Here is a 21,012-nt window from a genome sequence, read left to right as displayed (position 1 = left end):
GAGAGAGAGAGAGAGAGAGAGAGAGAGAGAGAGAGAGAGAGAGAGAGAGAGAGAGAGAGAGAGAGAGAGAGAGAGAGAGAGAGAGAGAGAGAGAGAGAGAGAGAGAGAGAGAGAGAGAGAGAGAGAGAGAGAGAGAGAGAGAGAGAGAGAGAGAGAGAGAGAGAGAGAGAGAGAGAGAGAGAGAGAGAGAGAGAGAGAGAGAGAGAGAGAGAGAGAGAGAGAGAGAGAGAGAGAGAGAGAGAGAGAGAGAGAGAGAGAGAGAGAGAGAGAGAGAGAGAGAGAGAGAGAGAGAGAGAGAGAGAGAGAGAGAGAGAGAGAGAGAGAGAGAGAGAGAGAGAGAGAGAGAGAGAGAGAGAGAGAGAGAGAGAGAGAGAGAGGGCACTCAACACAGCTATAATATTGAGGTCGTAATATAACCTCCATTAAGCTTTTTTCTTGCTTGTGTTCCAGTTTCATCTTTCAAAGTTGCTGCCTACCCGTTAATTACTACAGACATTACATTTTACACTTCCTCATTGTTCTAGGTTTTATTTTTCCGCGTGTCCTCGGAGCATGATACACTAACTTAGGATTTATTTTTTAAACTTGCACTTCAAGCTGATATGGACATAGCGAATTTCTTTAAAAAGGTATGTAACAACTTTTTATAGCTTGGTTTGTTTCATACACTCACATATATATATATCGTACATTATATAGACTAGCAGTAGCCCGTATAATCCTAAAATGGTGTCAAGACTCAAGAGACTAAAATAATTAGTACCTATTTAATTCGCGTTTTTGACACCACTTGGGGATCCAAATAAAAAAAAAGAAATCCCAACATTATTAATATTTTTTCCCAACATCATTTTTTTCATCACCCTGCATTATGCAGCTTTTAACACGGATCACCAAGATGAGTTTTGGAACAAGCTCTAATATAACTAGTCACTACTCTTGCTGTCATGCTGTGTTTAGCGATAAGATCATCGGGTTACAGCTACACGACCATGTCTTGGTTTAGCGTAGGGAACTTGGTTACACGACCATGCAGTGGCGTAACGTTGCCTGTTGGCGCCCCCCTGCCGAAAAAAGCGCCCCCCTGTTGGCGCCCCCTCCCCTTTTGGTGCCCCTCCCTAAAATTGAACAAATTAGGTGATTTTAGAGAATACGCCGGTAAAATCTCTAAAAAAGTGTGTATCTAGAGCAAAACGCGCAGTTTTGCTAGTACTTTAGTTAAGTTTTCGAAATTGTCCCACATTCAAACGACGATTTGGCGCCCCCCTAAGACGGCGCCCCCCTACACAGCGGGGTCAGCAGGGCCTTTCGTTACGCCACTGCGACCATGTCTTGGTTTAGCGTAGGGAACTGGGTTACACGACCATGTCTTGGTTTAGCGTAGGGAACTGGGTTACACGACCATGTCTTGGTTTAGCGTAGGGAACTGGGTTACACGACCATGTCTTGGTTTAGCGTAGGGAACTGGGTAACACGACCATGTCTTGGTTTAGCGTAGGGAACTGGGTTACACAACCATGTCTTGATTTAGCGTAGGGAATTGGGTTACACGACCATATCTTGGTTTAGCGTAGGGAACTGGGTTACACAACCATGTCTTGGTTTAGCGTAGGGAACTGGGTTACACGACCATGTCTTGGTTTAGCGTAGGGAACTGGGTTACACGACCATGTCTTGGTTTAGCGTAGGGAACTGGGTTACACAACCATGTCTTGGTTTAGCGTAGGGAACTGGGTTACACGTCACACGACCATGTCTTGGTTTAGCGTAGGGAACTGGGTTACACGACCATGTCTTGGTTTAGCGTAGGGAACTGGGTACTTACACAACCATGTCTTGGTTTAGCGTAGGGAACTGGGTTACACGACCATGTCTTGTTTTAGCGTAGGGAACTGGGTTACACGACCATGTCTTGGTTTAGCGTAGGGAACGCAGTATAAAATCATTCTTGCAGTCAGGGCAGTAGAGTGCTGGAAACAATAAATCGACGCTGTAAACATCTCGCTCAAAACTTCAAATGAGGACTCAATCAAATCCGAGTTCAAAACATATAGTTCTGCTCTAATGAATAATGTTAATGGTTCACATTCAAAATTAAACCATCCATCGGTTCAGAAGATCTGAAAAAAAGTTTTTAATTTTGTCAACATCTGATCGTGTGGCTATAGTTAACGTGTAAGCTTCTTATGGACTATTTTGTCTTGCTCTATCAGTATCCAGAGCCCTCTCGCTTGCAGTAGCGCGTGACCGCCGACGCGTAGACTCTCACTGATGGCTAGGTGAATATTTTGTCGATGTAAAGGACAGAGGAATTGCTTTTCCTCAAGTCATATAATTCCAGTATGCAGTGTCATGTTCAGAAGAACTATCTATTAATCTTAAATATAGATTTTCATTATCAAGTGTGTACAGTGTAGGATGCAAAGTATCTAATTATAGTCTAGTGTGCAATTACATCTCTATTTTAATTTAGTAAACATTGAGGCCTGTTCTAAAAAATAAATGGCCCTTATATGAGCTGAGCAGTGATTTTTATATTAATACTTTAATAAGACTGGGCTAATTAAGTCCGCTTGTTCTGTAGAAGAACTTATATTTGCAATTGCGGATAATTAAGACTCTCTGAATAAAAGTTATACTTATTTGTAAACTGTTTATTTAAAGATTTTTATAAATATTATTTTATAAATAGTTGCAGCTTAGTTTATAAATGTTGAGGTATCATCATTTACACTTGCTTAATCTGTAGTGGTTTGTGTCTCATGAACTCAAGATGTAAGTTTTATTTCTTTTTTGCTCTAGATTGATGTTCTATGCCACCTCAGACCACCGTTATAAATAGCCTTTTATTTATGATTACCAAGATAGGGCTAACTTTATAGTACTGAAGATTATTTTATTTGCTAGTTTAATTGTTATATGCTTAATGTGAACCATCAGCTGACATTTCTAATTGCATTGACTTGATAGAGATAAAATTAGAATTTATTCGGATAGTCTCTGATATTGAGGATTTTAAAAATATAAAGATATGTACAACTATGTGCAGCTAATATTGGATAGTTCTATGAAAGCTAACTACGTATAAAATTGTATAACATGTATTTTACAGTCTGCAATATCATGTTTTATCATTGGCTCATACATGCGGGTTTCTCTTAAAAAGCTTACTTTTGCTTATAACTTAGTTTGTTGATATCGTCGAAGTAACTTCAACAGAAAGGCATGTGAGAGTTAGATGTGCAGCAATTGTTATGCAATATTGATACGAAAGATACGCAAGGTATAAAACCATGTAATTAACACCGTTTATAATTAATATATAAGCACCGTTCAGCTTGAACATCATTTCCTCTCTCCAGCTATAATACTGATGGGTGAATCTTCCCTTGCTAATTACTATAATCCACCCATGTCACATCACTAATGTGCAAATAACTATCAGACTTGGCGATTAATTGTTCTCTCAATTAGATCCCATTGTCATTACATTATTCCAATGTTTAACGTTAATATTGTTTGGTGGAATAGTTTCACATGCGATAGTTTTTATATTTTGGTACCTGCTTTATGCCCAGATCTAGCCTCAAGAAGAAATTCTGGCGCTGCAAATCTGTCGCTCTTATCAATATCAAGGTCGACTAATTAACAACTTGATTAAGTTACTAGTTATTTATAATGTTAATAAGTTGTTTATGTTGCTTCTTCGCGCCGCACATTTACGTTTTACCTTGCTTCGCTGATGAAGCTTTTGAGTAGCAGGATCATAAGCATAATGGTGAACATCGTCCATCAATAAATTATTACGATCTTAAATTAAATACTCATTTCACTGAATCAAGTGTTTTAACCAGCTGCTGCACAAGGACAAAAGGATTTCGCGGCATGTACGAAATCGCGAAATTTCCCATTCTCCGCGACAAATTTTATGTATAGTTTAATGTATAGCTTGTTAAATTTCGCGGTACCGCGATTTTTGGCCAAAATAATCGCGAAATCCTTTTGTACCTGCTGCTGCAGGATACGCCAATGTGGTGGCAATTGTGATAAATGTTTTACATCTTCACTATGAAACACTTATATCCCACACCATTGTACCAGCTTTATAACTTTATTAATTTATTAAGTTTTATCAATTAAGGTGTAATGATAATTTATTTGCAGAGGCGGAATGAGGGAGAGGAGGAAGAAACAGTAGAAAATGAGGAGCAAAGTGGGGGAATGCTTGGAGACGCATATAAGGGGCTAAACAACATATCTAAGTTAGTACCTAAAACATGGTCTAGTTAGTACAACATGGTATGTTATTACGTATCAGAGTTACTTCACCTAGGGAGTTATGTCCAATTTAAGGTTAAGACTGGATCTGGAGGAGTCATTTTAGGGACTACGAAATAATTTCCACCGGTATTTTGTCAAGCTGCATATCCTGCACCCTTTCCGTCGTTAACTTACGGCACATAAAGTTCTCATAGTTGTCACGTCTTGTCATATTCTGGACAAAAAGTTCGAAGTGGAAAAAGTTTTGAAAAAAATTCAACGGAATTTAACTTGGACGGACCTTAAATGAACGGACTTTATTTGAACGGACATTAAGATGAACGTTAGAGCCTCCAGCGTTCAATTAATGTCCGTCCAAATAAGGTCCGATAAGGTAATGTATATTGTACATGATATAACTAGAAACCAAACAGAATAACATCATATCTGCGAGCAGATTGTTTCGACATTGAAATCCGCTTTAGTGTTTATCGTGAATACAGCTTGCATGCATAAATGCTTCATAGTATCAAAGTGAGACGGGTATCTGCTTCAACTTTATCTGAGCTTTTCCGCTGCTCACCATTTTCAGTTGGCAAACAATGTTCTTAGCATCCCAATTTGCTGTGCACGAACTTTTACGCAAAACCATTAATGAATACGTTTTGTGATTGGACTCATGTGTCATTTTAGCCAGAACGTTCTGAAGAATGCCGTTGTTCGCCGCCATCATATTGCATCTTTTATCAATTCTGTGTGTGTTGAGCTCAAACTTCGTCCAATATGAATAAATATAATGGTTTCTAGTCGGGTTTATCGAACACACTCAATAACATAGTTTTAAACTAATTACAACACTACAGATCTATTACCTTTATTAACAATTATGTAATGTAACGTGATGGAAATATTTTAAACGGGCATATCCTGTCCAAACCCAGGATGCAGTACATGAAGAATACGTTGTAACTTTGTTTGAAAAGCATTACTAGAGAAGAAGGATTTTCTCAGAGAACAGTGTGCTGGTAGCGTAATGGAATAACCACGTGATGCCCAAATAAGGGAATATTGTGGTTGTGTTTGTGAAGGAGCAAGTGTGGTTGGGGTTTGATATGGACACTTGGCGAGATCAACGATTAGCTCTGCCTCGATGAATTATTTGTAAATTGTACGGGTAAAATATATTTGCAATATGCCTAAAATTGTCGGTCCTTGTAACAAAAATATTGAACAATGTAAAATAGCAAGCTTAGTTCGTTAGTCTAATCTAAGTTCGTTAGTTTAAGTGAAGCAGGTGATAAAGACTTGAGTACAACATACATTTGTATTGATCAGTTTCCATGAGGGTTACCCTAAGAATGACAATAACATGATAATACTATAATAGGATGATAATTGCACTAAATCTTCATTAATAGCTAAGTAATGTAATTCCAGCTCCCTTCTAAAGCAATCTCTTGTAAACATCATGTGATAATTCGGTTAGGTTTAGGATAATGTTTAGGGTTTCGGATCAGTGGCTGATATATAACACCTTATTGGACTTTGTTTGAACGGACATTAATTGGACGCTGGAGGCCCTGGCGTTTATGTTAATGTCCGTTAGAAATTGTGTCCGTTCATGCATGAATGTCTGGTCAAATAACGTCCAATATCATAGAACTGATAATAGACTGCTATATCACGTCACTGTTAAAGTGTTAATAGTCTGTTATAACACGTGACTAATAATAGACTGCTATATCACGTCACTGTTCCACTGTGATCCCTGCTGCCTCACGGGAGACGGTCACGACTTTTAGACAAATGAAACTTGACCCTCCCAACTCCGCTTCCAGTGATAGTTCAGTAGCACCAACTTGTTGTTGTTATTAGTACCGTACCATACACTGTTCAATGTGCTTTCTGTTCAAGTGTTCTTTAGTCAAAATACATAATGAAGATTACAAAATCTGATGTCTCCTAGAATAATGTGTAATCTATATGTGTACACAGGTGTGTGCAGGCTTATGAAATAAAATGATGCTAAAATATGGCTCATTACCTTATGTTATACATCTAGTCAAGTGAACATAAATAAACCAGCTGTGATAAGACCCTTTGTTCTCACGCGATAAACTGGTCTCAACAAAGGCACTCAACGCGTGTTATATAAGGCCGCATAGTAGCTTATATGTAGAGGTTTTTGTTCGCTTTTCAAACAGTCAGCTTATTTTGAACACTTTCGATATGAGGCGTGGTTTTCTTTACTTACTTTGACACTTCTATCATCTGACAAAATGTCACCGTCACCATGTTACCCTGCGCCTGTTTTGACATAGGTGTGATTGAACGAGTCAAGTTTTATGTCGCAAAGCAACAGAAGAGGCAAAACCCTGCTGATATGTCCATGTTTGATTGGTTAGATTCTTTGAAAAGGAAAGGACATGACACGGACATGACACGGAAAGGACATGACCCGGACGCCAAAATGTTTGCGTCAGACGAAACGAAGCAGACTATTTCAGAAGATGACAAGCTCGATCAGAGCGCGGCCCTTCCATTAGTTGCTACCGACAGCAATACAAACGGGTCTGTTTTAACAACCTTGCCAAACTCTACACCAGACTCCGCTCCGAACCTTGAACAACCACCCAAATCAGCTGATACTCCTGATCCTGAGGGCGGGGAGTTTGTAGGAAGTTTTGCGGAGGAAGCACCTCCTGATTCTCCTGGTTCTCCTGCGAACGTGTTTAAAAACATAGGTGATGACGTCGAGGATGTTTTTGAGAACGTCTTGAAAACCTTTTCTTCCCTCGAGGACGAGGCTTCTGAATTTGCTAAAAGGTGCTCAAATTATGTTTGCAAACTTCCAACTTACTTCATCACTTCTTGTACCTTAGCATGATACAGCATGTTCGCAATCAAATAATGTTTTCATGATTCAACGATAGTGTGAAGTTTTTATATTGCACTACATCATGATAGCAGAGAACTATCACGAGAACTATCACGATCATAAGCCAACATCATTCTACGTTTAGTATATCATGTAACATTAAATGATATACCTTATTATCCCATGTGATAAATTAAGGTATGTGATAAATATAGCTATCCGAGCAACACAAAAGATCGCGCGTATATACAGAACTTTTACTAACTAACTAATTAACCTATACAGTATACAGAACTCCAACTATCTAACTAACTAACCTGTACAGTATACAGAACTACATCTATCTAACTAACTAACCTGTACAGAACTCCAACTATCTAACTAACTAACAATCTCAGGTTTACAGGATGGGGAAAAAAAGACGAGCCCGATGTGGAGATATTGGATATCAGTGAGATACCAGATAACTTTGATATAACTCAAGAAGTGTTGGCAGACGATGAGTGCTACAGAATCACTTTGGAGATAATGTATGATTTTATACATTTTCTACATTTACCACATACTGATATATGGTGCTAAGAGAGAGGTTCTGATTGTTCCGTGTCAGGCACTTTTCTTTCCTTCATAAGATTTCCTTTATTAACTTTTGGAAATACAAAAAGGTAGTTATCAGAACGACCCCGACAAGTACAAGCCGAGTGCCGAGTACAACGTTAATTTTCCAACAAACTTTCTAACTTATAGGATAACACTGTTTTGTCTCAGTAAAGCAAGCGATCTAGCTGCGATGGACAACAACGGGCTCTCAGACCCATTTGTTGAGATAGTCATGCACAAGGACCTTGTACTGAAGAGTAAAGTTATCAACAAGTCTATAAACCCTGTTTGGAACGAGAAGTTTACCCTTCACATTGACGACAGATCTGCTCTGGCGAACATTCATGTGAGTTCACATCTTAAGTAACATTTGTACATTGTACATTTGTACATTGTACGATTGTACATTGTACGATTGTACATTGTCCATGTACATTGTACATTTGTATTAATGTTTTCAGTGATTCTTAGAACTACTTTTTTACTCGTTATACAAATATTGAACGATTTCTGTTCATGAATACAGGATGAAAACGAAAATGTTAACCAATACAGGTGAGAATTTCGATTATGCTGAAATTTTAAAGAGCTTCAGAGTTACCTTTACATTTCCTTATATGGGCATCACGTGGTCTTTACATTACCGTTCACCGATCATTCTAATGGATGACACTGACTCAGGTTTTGGATCATGACATCTTTGGAGCAAACGATAGGATCGGATATATTGACCTGGATCTAGCATCCATTCCACCCTTTCACCGATATACAACTACCATCAATTTAGCGTGAGTGCTTATATAAATAGTAAAGTTGTAATGAATTAAATAGAAAATGGAACATAGTTTTTAATGACTTTTTACCGTAATCATTATAATTTCGTTTATATCTGTTTTCTGTCCAAAACGGATGACGTTTGCACTGAATTAAAACACTTTTGGGCGCGATTGAAAACCGCATAACAAAGTACAAACTGCACAATAACTTCAGCCGCATATAACCGTAAAATCTCCTCATAAGTATAACAGCTCCAAAATAACCGCCTGACTAACATTTCAGCTCTTCTGTGGACGGGCAGGATTTTGTGGGTACACTAACTTTCTCTTATCTTGTGGAAATCGTTAACAATTCTGTGGCTAACGACATCAAATCTATTGGAACTAAAGGGCAAGAGCGACTGTTGGGTTTGTACTTTTGCATTTTATATTTCTGAGAGATGGGAACTACAAACCCGGTTAATGTTATTCAATAGTTTTTATTATTTACACGTTCTCATTGTCAGGTATTATCCAGATTACAGTTATTGAAGGTATGGACCTCCCACCCATGAACAGCGACGGGACATGTGACCCCTTCATCAGGTATATATATTGTTATAAACCATATCAAATTTCGAAATATCTGAAAACAGTAATCCTAAGATCTTTATTAGTTTATTGGTAGCTGTCTCAAAAAATAAAGATCCTTAGAAGATATTACTTAATATAGTATAACATTATGTAGATATAAGTAATATTTCGTATCTTCCCTGCACTTGTATCGTGAATTTACATACTGACAACAGTGTTTCTAGTTTATAGTTTCTACTTAGTTGGTTCTAGAAAATATTGAATGGTTTTGTCCTGGACCCTATCGTTTGTTGGTTCAACGAGAGGTTGGTTTTATTTTGCAACCTTACAGACTGCAATTGAGCGATCAGCAGTTTGAAACCAAAGTTATACCTTCAACTCTGAATCCTAAGTGGAGAGAAAGTTTTGAGTTCCGTTATCTCAGCACTTCTGGAGATATGCTTCAGGTTAGAATAACTAAATATAGTTAAATAAATCGTATTATTGCTAAAATTAGTGAATCAAAGGGCGAGAAATTTCCGCATTTTATTTATACGCATTTTAATATTTTTGCTCGCCCATTCAGGCCAGTTTGTGGGACTCCGAAGTAGGAATTTCAGATAAAATTATTAACGTGGTCTTTACATTTCCTTATATGGGCATCATTTTGATATTTATACAGGCCAGTTTATGGGACTCCGAAGTAGGAATTTCAGATAACATTATCGGAGACACGGAAATAGATCTCAGCAAGATTGCACCAAACAAACCGTTCAAGTAAGTTAAATAAATCTTTTTAAAAATCTGTTTACACACGACGAACACCAAAATATGTAACTACTTATAAGTTATATAGTAGTGTTACCATAGTAACTATGGTAGTTCAACTTCAGGTACATATTCGGACTGGACCACACGAACACTAAAATAAGTCTTCTGATTAAAATCCTCAAGTTTGCTGAACTCGGAGCAGCGGAGTTGCAGCTTCAAAAGGAAATAAACGATGCTGAAACCCGGATTCTAAAAGACCAATATGCCCTAGGTTTGATTGTTATTATACTTCATTTGTAAACTCTTATAGCTTGTAAAAGAGTAATTTTCCTTTCCTCAAATAAGACAAATATGGTTAGCCGCTTTATATAAGGTAAACTCTTACATTGTTTGAGTTGCGGAGGCACGAGGATCCACAGTCATCAGTCATAAACATGCGTGCTGACACAAATCTAACAGACACAATCCTTATATGGGCAACACATGGTCTTTATATTAACTTATATGGGCAACACGTGACACACTGACACACATCTCAAAGACATTGTTTCTCAGTATCATATGTGCTGAGATATTTTGCATAAAATAGCTGTTTGTATTATGTAGTCCCTATTATTATACCTTTATACTAAACCTTTCAACCTTTCTATGATGAGCCATTGTTAAAAACATTCCAATAAAATATTTATATTGTTACCGGACTGAAAAAATTCCAATAAAATATTATTACCTGACAGAAAACATAGCAATAAAATATTATTACTTTATTACCTTATGGAAATATTCCAATAATAAAGGACTGGCTTTAGTCCTTTCGAAGACACTTGATAATAATCTTACTATTGCAGTGAAGTGTAAAGCTTATAATAATGCTATAACAATAAACCTTATGATAATGTTATAACGGTGAACCTTATAATAATGTTATAACGGTGAACCTTATGATAATGCTATAACGGTGAACCTTATAATAATGCTATAACGATGAACCTTATAATAATGCTATAACAGTGAACCTTATAATAATGCTATAACGGTGAACCTTATAATAATGCTATAACGGTGAACCTTATAATAATGCTATAACGATGAACCTTATAATAATGCTATAACAGTGAACCTTATAATAATGCTATAACGGTGAACCTTATAATAATGCTATAACGGTGAACCTTATAATAATGCTATAACGGTGAACCTTATAATAATGCTATAACAGTGAACCTTATAATAATGATATAACGGTGAACCTTATAATAATGCTATAACAGTGAACCTTATAATAATGCTATAATGGTGAAGCTTATAATAATACTATTGCAGTGAACCTTATAATAATGCTATAACGGTGAACCTTATAATAATACTATTGCAGTGAACCTTATAATAATGCTATAACGGTGAACCTTATAATAATGCTATAACGGTGAAGTTTATAATAATGCTATAACAGTGAACTTTATAATAATGCTATAACGGTGAACCTTATAATAATGTTATAACGGTGAACCTTATGATAATGCTATAACGGTGAACCTTATAATAATGCTATAACAGTGAACCTTATAATAATGCTATAATGGTGAAGCTTATAATAATACTATTGCAGTGAACCTTATAATAATGCTATAACAGTGAACCTTATAATAATACTATTGCAGTGAACCTTATAATAATGCTATAACGGTGAACCTTATAATAATGCTATAACGGTGAAGTTTATAATAATGCTATAACAGTGAACTTTATAATAATGCTATAACGGTGAACCTTATAATAATGTTATAACGGTGAACCTTATGATAATGCTATAACGGTGAACCTTATAATAATGCTATAACGGTGAACCTTATAATAATGATATAACGGTGAACCTTATGATAATGCTATAACGGTGAAGCTTATAATAATGATATAACGGTGAACCTTATGATAATGCTATAACGGTGAAGATTATAATAATGCTATAACAGTGAACCTTATAATAATGCTATAACAGTGAACCTTATAATAATGCTATAACGGTGAACCTTATAATAATGTTATAACGGTGAAGCTTATAATAATGTTATAACGGTGAAGTTTATAATAATGCTATAACAGTGAACCTTATAATAATGCTATAACAGTGAACCTTATAATAATGCTATAACAGTGAACCTTATAATAATGCTATAACAGTGAACCTTATAATAATGCTATAACAGTGAACCTTATAATAATGCTATAACAGTGAACCTTATAATAATGTTATAACAGTGAACCTTATAATAATGCTATAACAGTGAACCTTATAATAATGTTATAACAGTGAACCTTATAATAATGCTATAACGGTGAACCTTATAATAATGCTATAACAGTGAAGCTTATAATAATGCTATAACAGTGAAGCTTATAATAATGCTATAACGGTGAAGCTTATAATAATGCTATAACAGTGAACCTTATAATAATGCTATAACAGTGAACCTTATAATAATGCTATAACAGTGAACCTTATAATAATGTTATAACAGTGAACCTTATAATAATGCTATAACAGTGAACCTTATAATAATGCTATAACAGTGAACCTTATAATAATGTTATAACAGTGAACCTTATAATAATGCTATAACAGTGAACCTTATAATAATGCTATAACAGTGAACCTTATAATAATGCTATAACAGTGAACCTTATAATAATGCTATAACAGTGAACCTTATAATAATGCTATAACAGTGAACCTTATAATAATGTTATAACAGTGAACCTTATAATAATGCTATAACAGTGAACCTTATAATAATGTTATAACAGTGAACCTTATAATAATGCTATAACGGTGAACCTTATAATAATGTTATAACGGTGAAGCTTATAATAATGTTATAACGGTGAAGTTTATAATAATGCTATAACAGTGAACCTTATAATAATGCTATAACAGTGAACCTTATAATAATGCTATAACAGTGAACCTTATAATAATGCTATAACAGTGAACCTTATAATAATGCTATAACAGTGAACCTTATAATAATGCTATAACAGTGAACCTTATAATAATGTTATAACAGTGAACCTTATAATAATGCTATAACAGTGAACCTTATAATAATGTTATAACAGTGAACCTTATAATAATGCTATAACGGTGAACCTTATAATAATGCTATAACAGTGAAGCTTATAATAATGCTATAACAGTGAAGCTTATAATAATGCTATAACGGTGAACCTTATAATAATGCTATTGCAGTGAACCTTATAATAATGCTATAACGGTGAACCTTATAATAATGCTATAACGGTGAACCTTATAATAATGCTATAACGGTGAAGCTTATAATAATGATATAACGGTGAACCTTATAATAATGCTATAACAGTGAAGCTTATAATAATGCTATAACGGTGAACCTTATAATAATGTTATAACAGTGAACCTTATAATAATGCTATAACGGTGAAGCTTATAATAATGCTATAACGGTGAACCTTATAATAATGCTATTGCAGTGAACCTTATAATAATACTATTGCAGTTAAGCTTATAATAATGTTATAACAGTGAACCTTATAATAATGCTATAACGGTGAAGCTTATAATAATGCTATAACGGTGAACCTTATAATAATGCTATAACAGTGAACCTTATAATAAGGCTATAACAGTGAACCTTGTAATAATGCTATAACAGTGAAGCTTATAATAATGCTATAACGGTGAACCTTATAATAATGTTATAACAGTGAACCTTATAATAATGCTATAACGGTGAAGCTTATAATAATGCTATAACGGTGAACCTTATAATAATGCTATAACAGTGAACCTTATAATAATGCTATAACAGTGAACCTTATAATAATGCTATAACGGTGAACCTTATAACTTTATAATAATGCTATAACGGTGAACCTTATAATAATGTTATAACAGTGAACCTTATAATAATGCTATAACGGTGAACCTTATAATAATGCTATAACAGTGAAGCTTATAATAATGCTATAACGGTGAACCTTATAATAATGTTATAACAGTGAACCTTATAATAATGCTATAACAGTGAACCTTATAATAATGCTATAACGGTGAACCTTATAATAATGATACAACGGTGAACCTTGTAATAATGCTATAACGGTGAAGCTTATAATAATGCTATAACGGTGAAGCTTATAATAATACTATAACAGTGAACCTTATAATAATGCTATAACGGTGAAGCTTATAATAATGCTATAACAGTGAAGCTTATAATAATGCTATAACAGAGAACCTTATAATAATGCTATAACGGTGAACCCTTATAATAATGCTATAACGGTGAAGCTTATAATAATGTTATAACGGTGAAGCTTATAATAATGCTATTGCAGTGAACCTTATAATAATGCTATAACAGTGAACCTTATAATAATGCTATAACGGTGAACCTTATAATAATACTATAACGGTGAACCTTATAATAATGCTATAACGGTGAACCTTATAATAATGCTATAACGGTGAACCTTATAATAATGTTATAACGGTGAACCTTATAATAATGCTATAACGGTGAACCTTATAATAATACTATAACGGTGAACCTTATAATAATGCTATAACGGTGAACCTTATAATAATGTTATAACGGTGAACCTTATAATAATGCTATAACGGTGAAGCTTATAATAATGCTATTGCAGTGAACCTTATAATAATGCTATAACAGTGAACCTTATAATAATGCTATAACGGTGAACCTTATAATAATACTATAACGGTGAACCTTATAATAATGCTATAACGGTGAACCTTATAATAATGCTATAACGGTGAACCTTATAATAATGCTATAACGGTGAACCTTATAATAATGTTATAACAGTGAACCTTATAATAATGCTATAACAGTGAACCTTATAATAATGTTATAACGGTGAACCTTATAATAATGCTATAACGGTGAACCTTATAATAATGTTATAACAGTGAACCTTATAATAATGCTATAACGGTGAACCTTATAATAATGTTATAACAGTGAACCTTATAATAATGCTATAACAGTGAACCTTATAATAATGTTATAACGGTGAACCTTATAATAATGCTATAACGGTGAACCTTATAATAATGCTATAACGGTGAACCTTATAATAATGCTATAACAGTGAACCTTATAATAATACTATAACGGTGAACCTTATAATAATGCTATAACGGTGAACCTTATAATAATGCTATAACGGTGAACCTTATAATAATGTTATAACAGTGAACCTTATAATAATGCTATAACAGTGAAGCTTATAATAATACTATAACGGTGAACCTTATAATAATGTTATAACGGTGAACCTTATAATAATGTTATAACAGTGAACCTTATAATAATGCTATAACAGTGAACCTTATAATAATGTTATAACGGTGAACCTTATAATAATGCTATAACGGTGAACCTTATAATAATGCTATAACAGTGAACCTTATAATAATGCTAAAACAGTGAACCATATAATAATGCTATTGCAGTGAACCTTATAATAATGCTATAACGGTGAAGCTTATAATAATGCTATAACGGTGAACCTTATAATAATGCTATAACAGTGAAGCTTATAATAATGCTATAACAGTGAACCTTATAATAATGATATAACGGTGAAGCTTATAATAATGCTATAACAGTGAAGCTTATAATAATGCTATAACGGTGAACCTTATAATAATGCTATAACAGTGAAGCTTATAATAATGCTATAACGATGAAGCTTATAATAATGCTATAACAGTGAAGCTTATAATAATGCTATAACGATGAAGCTTATAATAATGCTATAACAGTGAAGCTTATAATAATGCTATAATGGTGAAGCTTATAATAATGCTATAACAGTGAAGCTTATAATAATGCTATAACGGTGAACCTTATAATAATGCTATAACAGTGAACCTTATAATAATGCTATTGCAGTGAAGCTTATAATAATGATATAACAGTGAACCTTATAATAATGATATAACGGTGAAGCTTATAATAATGCTATAACGGTGAAGCTTATAATAATGCTATAACGGTGAACCTTATAATAATGCTATAACGGTGAAGCTTATAATAATGCTATAACGGTGAACCTTATAATAATGCTATAACGGTGAACCCTTATAATAATGCTATAACGGTGAAGCTTATAATAATGTTATAACGGTGAAGCTTATAATAATGCTATTGCAGTGAACCTTATAATAATGCTATAACAGTGAACCTTATAATAATGCTATAACGGTGAACCTTATAATAATACTATAACGGTGAACCTTATAATAATGCTATAACGGTGAACCTTATAATAATGCTATAACGGTGAACCTTATAATAATGTTATAACGGTGAACCTTATAATAATGCTATAACGGTGAACCTTATAATAATACTATAACGGTGAACCTTATAATAATGCTATAACGGTGAACCTTATAATAATGTTATAACGGTGAACCTTATAATAATGCTATAACGGTGAAGCTTATAATAATGCTATTGCAGTGAACCTTATAATAATGCTATAACAGTGAACCTTATAATAATGCTATAACGGTGAACCTTATAATAATACTATAACGGTGAACCTTATAATAATGCTATAACGGTGAACCTTATAATAATGCTATAACGGTGAACCTTATAATAATGCTATAACGGTGAACCTTATAATAATGTTATAACAGTGAACCTTATAATAATGCTATAACAGTGAACCTTATAATAATGTTATAACGGTGAACCTTATAATAATGCTATAACGGTGAACCTTATAATAATGTTATAACAGTGAACCTTATAATAATGCTATAACGGTGAACCTTATAATAATGTTATAACAGTGAACCTTATAATAATGCTATAACAGTGAACCTTATAATAATGTTATAACGGTGAACCTTATAATAATGCTATAACGGTGAACCTTATAATAATGCTATAACGGTGAACCTTATAATAATGCTATAACAGTGAACCTTATAATAATACTATAACGGTGAACCTTATAATAATGCTATAACGGTGAACCTTATAATAATGCTATAACGGTGAACCTTATAATAATGTTATAACAGTGAACCTTATAATAATGCTATAACAGTGAAGCTTATAATAATACTATAACGGTGAACCTTATAATAATGTTATAACGGTGAACCTTATAATAATGTTATAACAGTGAACCTTATAATAATGCTATAACAGTGAACCTTATAATAATGTTATAACGGTGAACCTTATAATAATGCTATAACGGTGAACCTTATAATAATGCTATAACAGTGAACCTTATAATAATGCTAAAACAGTGAACCATATAATAATGCTATTGCAGTGAACCTTATAATAATGCTATAACAGTGAAGCTTATAATAATGCTATAACGATGAAGCTTATAATAATGCTATAACAGTGAAGCTTATAATAATGCTATAACGATGAAGCTTATAATAATGCTATAACAGTGAAGCTTATAATAATGCTATAATGGTGAAGCTTATAATAATGCTATAACAGTGAAGCTTATAATAATGCTATAACGGTGAACCTTATAATAATGCTATAACAGTGAACCTTATAATAATGCTATTGCAGTGAAGCTTATAATAATGATATAACAGTGAACCTTATAATAATGATATAACGGTGAAGCTTATAATAATGCTATAACGGTGAAGCTTATAATAATGCTATAACGGTGAACCTTATAATAATGCTATAACGGTGAAGCTTATAATAATGCTATAACGGTGAACCTTATAATAATGCTATAACGGTGAACCTTATAATAATGCTATAACAGTGAAGCTTATAATAATGCTATAACGATGAAGCTTATAATAATGCTATAACAGTGAAGCTTATAATAATGCTATAACGATGAAGCTTATAATAATGCTTTAACAGTGAAGCTTATAATAATGCTATAACGATGAAGCTTATAATAATGCTATAACAGTGAAGCTTATAATAATGCTATAACGGTGAACCTTATAATAATGCTATAACAGTGAACCTTATAATAATGCTATAACAGTGAACCTTATAATAATGCTATTGCAGTGAAGCTTATAATAATGATATAACAGTGAACCTTATAATAATGCTATAACGGTGAAGCTTATAATAATGCTATAACGGTGAACCTTATAATAATGCTATAACGGTGAAGCTTATAATAATGCTATAACAGTGAAGCTTATAATAATGCTATAACGGTGAACCTTATAATAATGCTATAACAGTGAACCTTATAATAATGCTATAACAGTGAACCTTATAATAATGCTATAACGGTGAAGCTTATAATAATACTATAACGGTGAAGCTTATAATAATGTTATAACGGTGAAGCTTATAATAATGCTATTGCAGTGAACCTTATAATAATGCTATAACGGTGAACCTTATAATAATGCTATAACGGTGAACCTTAAAATAATGCTATAACAGTGAACCTTATAATAATGCTATAACGGTGAACCTTATAATAATGCTATAACGGTGAACCTTATAATAATGCTATAACGGTGAACCTTATAATAATGCTATAACAGTGAACCTTATAATAATGTTATAACGGTGAACCTTATAATAATGCTATAACAGTGAACCTTATAATAATGCTATTGCAGTGAACCTTATAATAATGCTATAACGGTGAAGCTTATAATAATGCTATAACGGTGAACCTTATAATAATGCTATTGCAGTGAACCTTATAATAATGATATAACGGTGAAGCTTATAATAAAGCTATAACAGTGAAGCTTATAATAATGCTATAACGGTGAACCTTATAATAATGCTATAACGGTGAACCTTATGATAATGCTATTGCAGTGAACCTTATAATAATGCTATAACGGTGAACCTTATAATAATACTATAACAGTGAAGCTTATAATAATGCTATAACGGTGAACCTTATAATAATGCTATAACGGTGAACCTTATAATAATGCTATAACAGTGAAGCTTATAATAATGCTATTGCAGTGAACCTTATAATAATGCTATAACGGTGAACCTTATAATAATGCTATAACGGTGAAGCTTATAATAATGCTATAACGGTGAAGCTTATAATAATGTTATTGCAGTGAACCTTATAATAATGCTATAACAGTGAACCTTATAATAATGCTATTGCAGTGAACCTTATAATAATGCTATAACGGTGAACCTTATAATAATGCTATTGCAGTGAACCTTATAATAATGCTATAACGGTGAACCTTATAATAATGCTATAACAGTGAAGCTTATAATAATGCTATAACGGTGAACCTTATAATAATGCTATAACGGTGAACCTTGTAATAATGCTATAACGGTGAACCTTATAATAATGCTATAACGGTGAACTTTAAAATAATGCTATAACAGTGAACCTTATAATAATGCTATAACGGTGAACCTTATAATAATGCTATAACGGTGAACCTTATAATAATGCTATAACGGTGAACCTTATAATAATGCTATAACAGTGAACCTTATAATAATGTTATAACGGTGAACCTTATAATAATGCTATAACAGTGAACCTTATAATAATGCTATTGCAGTGAACCTTATAATAATGCTATAACGGTGAAGCTTATAATAATGCTATAACGGTGAACCTTATAATAATGCTATTGCAGTGAACCTTATAATAATGATATAACGGTGAAGCTTATAATAAAGCTATAACAGTGAAGCTTATAATAATGCTATAACGGTGAACCTTATAATAATGCTATAACGGTGAACCTTATGATAATGCTATTGCAGTGAACCTTATAATAATGCTATAACGGTGAACCTTATAATAATACTATAACAGTGAAGCTTATAATAATGCTATAACGGTGAACCTTATAATAATGCTATAACGGTGAACCTTATAATAATGCTATAACAGTGAAGCTTATAATAATGCTATTGCAGTGAACCTTATAATAATGCTATAACGGTGAACCTTATAATAATGCTATAACGGTGAAGCTTATAATAATGCTATAACGGTGAAGCTTATAATAATGTTATTGCAGTGAACCTTATAATAATGCTATAACAGTGAACCTTATAATAATGCTATTGCAGTGAACCTTATAATAATGCTATAACGGTGAACCTTATAATAATGCTATTGCAGTGAACCTTATAATAATGCTATAACGGTGAACCTTATAATAATGCTATAACAGTGAAGCTTATAATAATGCTATAACGGTGAACCTTATAATAATGCTATAACGGTGAACCTTGTAATAATGCTATAACGGTGAAGCTTATAATAATGCTATTGCAGTGAACCTTATAATAATGCTATAACAGTGAACCTTATAATAATGCTATTGCAGTGAACCTTATAATAATGCTATTGCAGTGAACCTGATAATAATGCTATAACGGTGAACCTTATAATAATGCTATAACGGTGAAGCTTATAATAATGCTATAACAGTGAACCTTATAATAATGTTATAACGGTGAACCTTATAATAATGCTATTGCAGTGAACCTTATAATAATGCTATAACAGTGAACCTTATAATAATGCTATTGCAGTGAACCTTATAATAATGCTATAACAGTGAAGCTTATAATAATGCTATTTCAGTGAACCTTATAATAATGCTATAACGGTGAACCTTATAATAATGCTATAACGGTGAACCTTATAATAATGCTATAACGGTGAAGCTTATAATAATGCTATTGCAGTGAACCTTATAATAATGCTATAACAGTGAACCTTATAATAATGCTATTGCAGTGAACCTTATAATAATGCTATTGCAGTGAACCTTATAATAATGCTATAACGGTGAACCTTATAATAATGCTATAACGGTGAAGCTTATAATAATGCTATAACAGTGAACCTTATAATAATGTTATAACGGTGAACCTTATAATAATGCTATTGCAGTGAACCTTATAATAATGCTATAACAGTGAACCTTATAATAATGCTATTGCAGTGAACCTTATAATAATGCTATTGCAGTGAACCTTATAATAATGCTATAACGGTGAACCTTATAATAATGCTATAACGGTGAAGCTTATAATAATGATATAACGATGAACCTTATAATAATGCTATAACAGTGAACCTTATAATAATGTTATAACGGTGAACCTTATAATA

The 21,012-nt window shown here is 33.1% G+C and overlaps 1 protein-coding gene across 4 annotated transcripts in view; it reads left to right on the top strand.

Annotated features, from left to right (window-relative positions):
* The first annotated feature begins 424 nt into the window (after positions 1-424).
* LOC134821826 (multiple C2 and transmembrane domain-containing protein 1-like) overlaps positions 425-21,012 on the top strand; it is a 30,600-nt gene continuing 10,012 nt past the window's right edge. The window contains exons 1-10 of one of the 4 annotated variants that reach the window (XM_063832624.1): positions 425-629; positions 4,165-4,262; positions 7,537-7,668; positions 7,907-8,084; positions 8,420-8,526; positions 8,798-8,922; positions 9,021-9,099; positions 9,419-9,533; positions 9,749-9,843; positions 9,960-10,108. In XM_063832624.1, the coding sequence (XP_063688694.1) occupies positions 603-629; positions 4,165-4,262; positions 7,537-7,668; positions 7,907-8,084; positions 8,420-8,526; positions 8,798-8,922; positions 9,021-9,099; positions 9,419-9,533; positions 9,749-9,843; positions 9,960-10,108 (1,105 nt within the window). In that variant the 5' untranslated portion in view covers positions 425-602. Of the gene's footprint in view, positions 630-3,110; positions 3,284-3,485; positions 3,637-4,164; positions 4,263-6,409; positions 7,087-7,536; positions 7,669-7,906; positions 8,085-8,419; positions 8,527-8,797; positions 8,923-9,020; positions 9,100-9,418; positions 9,534-9,748; positions 9,844-9,959; positions 10,109-21,012 lie in introns of those variants that run through there. The other 3 variants (XM_063832623.1, XM_063832622.1, XM_063832620.1) reach the window with 3 other exon arrangements.

This window comes from Bolinopsis microptera, chromosome 10, assembly GCF_026151205.1.
Source record: "Bolinopsis microptera isolate Bmic1 chromosome 10, MBARI_Bmic_1.0, whole genome shotgun sequence".
In the NCBI taxonomy this organism is placed as follows: Eukaryota; Metazoa; Ctenophora; class Tentaculata; order Lobata; family Bolinopsidae; genus Bolinopsis; species Bolinopsis microptera.
This window is presented reverse-complemented; position numbering and strand designations above follow the sequence as displayed.